The sequence below is a fragment of the Echinops telfairi genome, unplaced genomic scaffold (genome assembly GCF_000313985.2).
Source record: "Echinops telfairi isolate 266 unplaced genomic scaffold, ASM31398v2 ScPeMD7_44;HRSCAF=162, whole genome shotgun sequence".
Classification (NCBI taxonomy): Eukaryota; Metazoa; Chordata; class Mammalia; order Afrosoricida; family Tenrecidae; genus Echinops; species Echinops telfairi.
In genome coordinates, this window is record NW_022103942.1 from 1972340 (window position 1) to 1978999 (window position 6660).

Consider the following 6660-nt stretch of genomic DNA (forward strand, 5'->3'; position numbering starts at 1 on the left):
AAGAGCACTTTGTTCTATTAAACTGGCATTCCATGATGCTCACCTTATCGACACGATCATTGAAAACAAAGTGGGTGCATAAGCAAATGTGGTGAAGAGAGCTGATGATGCTGTATCAAAAGATATAGTGTCTGGGGTCTTAAAGGCTTCAAGATAACCAAGTGGCCATTTAGCTCAGAAGCAACAAAGCCCACATGGAAGAAGCACACCAGCCTGTGTGACCACAAGGTGTCGAAGGCATCAGGTATCAGGAATATCAAAGAACAAAAAATCATATCATTGTGAATGAAGGGGAGTGCAGAGTGGAGACCCAAACCCCTCCCCAAACTGACAACCATCAAGTCAATTCTGACGCAAATCGACCTTAAGTTGGGTTTCTGAGACTGTCAATCTTTTCAGGAGCAGAAAGACTATCTTTTCCTGTGGAGCAGCTGGTGTAGTTGAGCCTGGACCATTAAGCAAGTACCCTAATCCTTATCCCACAGCATCAGCAGGGCTCTAGAGAATCCATAGATTACTAAATTACCAAATACTTATGTGACTGATAGATAGATACCTTTCAAGTAATTCTACTGGTCACCAGCATTTAATGTCCACCAAAGAGGAATTTGGCAAGCCCGGTTTTACTAACTGATGTGGCTCTTTCCCACATTGCATCTTTGGGCAGAAAAGTCTGGGCTCTACTGTAAGTCAAAAGTTGCTCTGAAATAAGCACATCTGTTGTCCAAATGGGGCTAGCACAAGCTCTCTCTCTGGCATAAATTCCAATGGACGAGGCTTATTTTGCTTGTGATGGCTAACTGTGTGAACAAAAGCCAAATCACTACACATCTCAGAGTCTCAGTTTCCTCTCTGAGGAGATGAACATACTGTTGCACCTCAGAAAGCGAGCCGGGCTAAGTATCAGTGAATTGCTAACTTATTACCTAGTTGGAAAGCATAACTACCAATGATTGGAAGTAAACAAGATTGTCTATGAACATTACATAAATTGCCCAAATGTATCAGGCACATTTCCCAGGGTTACACAAACAGAACGACATTCAACGCCAAGTAAGCAAATCAATCAAATCAGCAAACCTTTACTGTGTGGCATGAAGAGATGCAAAGAATCGGGGACTTATCCAGTTGTCCTCAGGGCCAAAATCACTGTGATAAGATTTTGTTTGTTTGTTTTTACCATTTCCTATGTGGCTCTCTGTGCTTATGGAATGAAACCACTGTTACAGAAAGTATGAATACCAAATTTAGAGCAAGGCAGCATTTCTGTGCTCCCAGTCACTAAATGTTGTCTCCCAATTTCAAGTAAGTTGATGGTGCCCTTTAGCTAAGGAAGTGGTTGGTCAGAGTGAGTTCACAGGGGGTGGAGAGTTCTCATTGTGGGCCTTGGCTGAGCTGGAGGAAATAGCGAGAATGCATGACAAATAAGGTATTCAGAGCTGATTCTGGAAGTCTTACATGGACTCCACTGGGCTAATTCCATAGCAACAACTGAAGAGTCTTCAGTGCTAGCTGACTGCATGAAAGTCTGTTCTCAGGGGTTCACTTTACTCTTTTAAATGGCTGACTTAATTCCCTCTAACTAGATATTCAAATGAAGCAGGAAAGCATCACATAAAATGGAATCAAGGATCATCATCTCCTCGCCAAGAGCATTTCAAAAACACGGTATCCGATGCTTTCATATGTTATCTCAGTTGATATTCACAACAATCTTCTGAGCTATTATGATTTCGATTTTACAGATGAGGAAACAGAGACACCAAGAGTGCCAGGATTTGAACACAGGAATGCATGACTCCAAAGCCTGTGCTCTTTCCACTAGACTTTCTTGGGTCCCTACTAGAGACAGGAGAGAAACATATAGCCATTTGGATGATTGGTTTTCAGCAGCCATCCTTTATGTAGGGCATCACTCTTAACTATGACACTAGTGATTCCAGAACATGGGGGAGGGGTGGATTAGACTGTAAAGAATAGGGAGAAAGAAATCTAAATCGGAATAATGTGTTTCAAAGTAAAACAATCCCTCCCCCAAATATGGATCAGTGTAATTGAGTTGGTACAATTCCAGATCATTCTAGAATCATCTGTGGCTTCTAACATCCCAAAACCGGTTGAAACCATTAATCACCTTTCCTGGGAACACGGGGATTTGGTTTCTAACACTGCCCCAACAACGACTAACCCTATGGCCTTGAGTAAGTCATTCAATTTGCTCTGTTTCAGTTAATCCATCAGCAAAATGAGAATAACTAAGCAAATAAATCGTCCTCACAGAGAGGTTTTAAAGAACAACAAATCGTAAAGCAATGCCAGTCACAACACTTGGACATCTTCTAAGGAAAACTACTGCAGTGCATACATGACTAACTCCATCAATGCACAAGACTTACTCCTACATAGAAGCTAGAAAATCCCAGATAATCATCCCAATTTACCTATGGTTGGGTTTCAGAGGGTCTGTGGCCCCCTTCAAAGAAGAAGGAAAAAAATGGCTCTTGATCTGCATAATCAAGAACACATCTGAGAAATCTGAAGGGTGGCAGGCAGCCCAAACAATGCTACAAGGACTCATTCATTCACCCATCCATTCAACAAATACATATCTAGCACCTTCTTTGTACTACGGCTCTGTCTCCCCACCTTCCTATGGATTGAAGAATAAAGTTGAACCAAGCCCAGGGTCTATGCAGTTTGGTCAATTCTAGCCTGTGGCCCAATGCAGGAGGGGACCCTGGGAAAAAGGCTGTCAGAAAATTCTCTTCAAGCCTCATGCCACTGTGAAGTCTACCTTCCCAGTTAGACTTAGTCCTTCCATTCCCTCCTGATGCCCTGAAGCACAGAAACACTCCCCCCCCCCCACAATGGTTCTGTACTGTTGTATTAGATAATACTTATTTAAATATGTCCCTTTGTATGCTGTGAAATCTTCATATTTGCTTCATCTGCCTCTCAGTAGATTATAATAGATAGCTACACTCCTGAGGAAAACGCCTACTGTAAACCCATTTGTGGTCGGTCCCCCATGAGTTCCTGCCAGGCTGCTAGGAAGCTTCCTGGTGACTCCATCTTAGTTGGATTACCTGCAGAGACTAACACTATCCTTAGGGTACAGCTTGAAGGGACCTCTAATGCAGCCAAGCAGGATCTGGGTGGGCATCAGTTCAAAGCCTGAGACAGAACCCAGAGCTGCCTGCAAACATTTTCTGAGCATCTACAATTTGCTAGTCTCTATATACCAAAGAAGGGTACTCTAAGGAAAAGGACAGCTAAAAATTAACCTACACACATATACAACACACAAATATACACATACACACACCAATATATACATACATGTATACATGGAAAGTAAAAAAAAAAAAAAGCAAAAGCACATTCAGTTGTGTATAATACCCAACTACTACCACCAAGATAAAAATATAGTGGCATTAATTTCCCCGCTATCTTGTCTCTGCCACATCCACCCTCTTTAAACCTTTGGATGGTTTCTGTTGCCCCACCCTTCACACCCCTCCCCAGTGCAGGCTGCCTTGGATATTCATTCTGACCTGATTTCAATTCCATCTGGTCATACATGCTGGGAGGAGTGGAGAAGAAAAGAAGAAGCACATTAGGATTTGCTACCAGGACTAGAACTGGGGGCCCTTGAATCACAGCTATTCTTCCCCTATCCTAGGGTGATCCTGTGGTGAGGGAAACACAGAAAGCATCTTCTCAAACCCTGAGACAGAAGCCCGAGCTTCCTGTAAAAATGTTCTGAGCATCTACAATGTGCCAGTCTCCATCGCTTTGCAGCTCACGTTGAGGGGCCCTGGAAGGCTTCACAGTGGGTTCCAAGAGAGCTAGCTATTCCTCTCAACGTGTCGGTCTATTTCTCCCTGTCTCGACCATAATAGGAGTCCCTTTTTGCTGCTACTTCTCTCTCTCCCTTTCCGTTCTTCCCCTAAGCTCCTTTCCTTCTTGACCTTGAGAGCCCAGGCATGGGCTTCCTCCCATTTCTGGCAATCTGGCAAAAGCAGTGAGAAGCAGATTCCCTTGGGCAGGGAAATGAAGAGAGAAAGTGGCTGGGGGAGAGGCGAGTCAGAAAGTGCTGGAAACATCCCTTTGCTATCTCCTAGTAGTCTACAGCAAGAGAGCAAGTCCTCAGCACACCCAACTGTGGCTAGCAGCCCAGCCCCCAGGTTGCGGAGGAGCTATTTTGGCCAGTCACCTTTGGTGATTCCAACTCTGCGGAGGGGGAAACCCTGCAGAGGGCTCTGGCCCTGGGAGGCAAGGTGGTGAATACAGACTGGTTCGCAGGGGGGCGGGGAGCAGACTTGGAAGATTTTGCAAATTAGGGGGTGGGATGGGAATCAGCCTTCCCTGGAGAAACCGGTTTCAGAAACCAGGCACTCAATGACCTTTATTTGGGCCAAGACGGTTTTGTCTTAAGGATACAGATACATACCCAAGAAGCTTAGGGAATTAACTACCAGCTCTCGATGTGAATGCCAGGCCAGCCTGTAAAAACTGTAGGGGTTGGTAGCCCAGTCTCAGGCTTCCCACCCCCCCCTCACCCCCTCATGCTTCTTCCCCTTTGTCCTTCCCCAGATAAATAAACTCTCCAGCTTGCTAAACTCTTAGCTCCGAGGGAAAGAATCCTACTTGCAGACAGGCTGTTAGGACTTTGGGCGTGTGCTGGAAGGCTGATGCCAATGACAGGTGCCACAATGGTCTTAGCCTGATGGTTTACCAGAGGGTAGGGGGTGAAATAGGGGGTAGGGGAGTCCTCACTGGGTAACCCCTCCCCCCACTGGCATGCAGTATCTGCAGAACAGTTGCTTCCAGCCCACAAATGCAATCCCTTTTTGCCAAGCCCAGCCGCAAAGTAGTTGGGGAGATAGAAGGAGTCCGGAGTAGGGGTAAGGGTGAAAGGAAAGGGACGGAAAACCCGAAGGCGAGGTGGGGCGAGGTGCTCGCAATCCTTTGCTGGGTGCACCTCTCTTTACCCATTTGCCTTACTTACCATCTCACTGTAGGCATCCTTGCTGAGCCTGGGGGTCAACTTAATCGTCCCCATGAAAACAAAGAAGAGTCCCAGGGCCACAGAGAGGGCCACGATAGTTACGGTTCTGGGGGATGCCATGGGGTCACCAGGGCAGTTCCCAACAAATCCTTCTGCTGGGCTCACTTGGTCCGTCTAAGGCGAAAGCAGTTAGCTCTGAGGAGCCGGAGGGACGCTGCGGAGGCAGCTGGCAGCTAGAATGACAAAGGGAGAGGAGGGAGCTGGAGAGAAAAATTGAGAGATCCGAGATTCAACCTCTCACCACAGCAATCGCTGGGTCCTAATGCCCTACCCTTCCTTCTCACTGTGAAAGCACAGTCTCAAAGTTAAATGAAGCCCTAAACTGAGCCGGAAAGTTCACATTAACACCATAAATGGAGAGGCAGTAGATTAATGACTGGGGGGGTGGGGTGGGGGGTCCGCTGGAGGTCTGCTTGGAGGGGGGCGGTTCTGGAATGAGGAATTAAGGGAAGATCTTCCAACCCTGGTGGTGGTAGCCTAATGAGTTACATGTTGGGCTGCTAACTGAAAGGTTGGTACTTCAAACCCACCAGCCACTCTGTGAGAAAAAAAATGAAACTTTTTGCTCCCTGAAAAATTTAATCTCTAATAAAAAAAATTTAATCTCTGAAACGCACAGGAGCAGTCTCATTGCTATAGGGTCCTATAGGGTCGCTATGAATCAGAATTTACTCATGGCAGTGAGTTTGGCTTGGGGGTTTGTTGGTTCATGCCCCCCCAACCCTACCACTTAACCCCAGGTGGGAGGACCCTTGGTGGCATAGTAGTTATACGTTGTGCTGCTAACCACAAGTTCAGCTAACCACTGGCCTACCCTTGGGAGAAAGTCAAGGCTTTCCATTATAAGGTTACTGTGAGTTAGGTTTGGTCACCTTCGGTGCACTTCTGCCTCCCGCCCCTACTTATCTTCATTCAATTATTCAGCCTCTGTTTTCCACTTATCCCTTTCTTCTCCCCTTTTCCTTTTCCTGGAAGCAATTACTTCAGAGTTATTTGTTTCTGCCGTTGGTAGCATTCAAAGACAAAACTGCGCAATCGTCAGGCTAAAGCCTACAAAGGCTTTATCTTTGTCTTTCTCAAAGATGACTCTAAGGTTTTAATTCTGTTATTGAAAGCCCTCTGGATTTCAACCCCTCTCTGTCTTTGGATATTCCTTAGATGGCGCAAAGGGTTTGCACTGAACTACTAAACAAAAGGTTGGTGGTTCAAATCCACCCCCGAAGTGCTGTAGAAGAAACACCTGGTGATCTGCTTCTATAAAGAAAACATTATAGGGCAGGTCTACTATGTAACACGTGGGGTTGCCATCTACTATCACCCCAAGAGCTTTTCCACTTCCCTATTTTTCCCTTCTATTTATTTATTTATTCGTTCATTTATTTATTTATTTTAATAGTTTTATTAGGGGCTCATACAAGTCTCCTCACAATCCATACATACATCAATTCTGTAAAGCACATTTGTATATTCATTTTCCTCATCATTCTCAAAACATTTCCTCTCCACTTAAGGTCCTGGCATTAGGTCCTCATTTTTCCCCTCCCTCCCCGCTCCCCCCTCCCTCATGAGCCCTTGATAATTTATAAATT

At 45.4% G+C, this 6660-nt stretch overlaps 1 protein-coding gene across 1 annotated transcript in view; it reads right to left on the bottom strand.

The window, feature by feature from the left end:
• The window catches only part of TMEM35A (transmembrane protein 35A), a 14717-nt gene extending 9454 nt beyond the window's left edge, over positions 1-5263 (bottom strand). Inside the window, exon 1 of the mRNA XM_004711185.2 lies at positions 5012-5263. Coding sequence (XP_004711242.1) covers positions 5012-5131 — 120 coding nt within the window. The 5' untranslated portion in view covers positions 5132-5263. The remainder of the gene's footprint in view (positions 1-5011) is intronic.
• Between the last annotated feature and the right edge of the window lie 1397 nt (positions 5264-6660).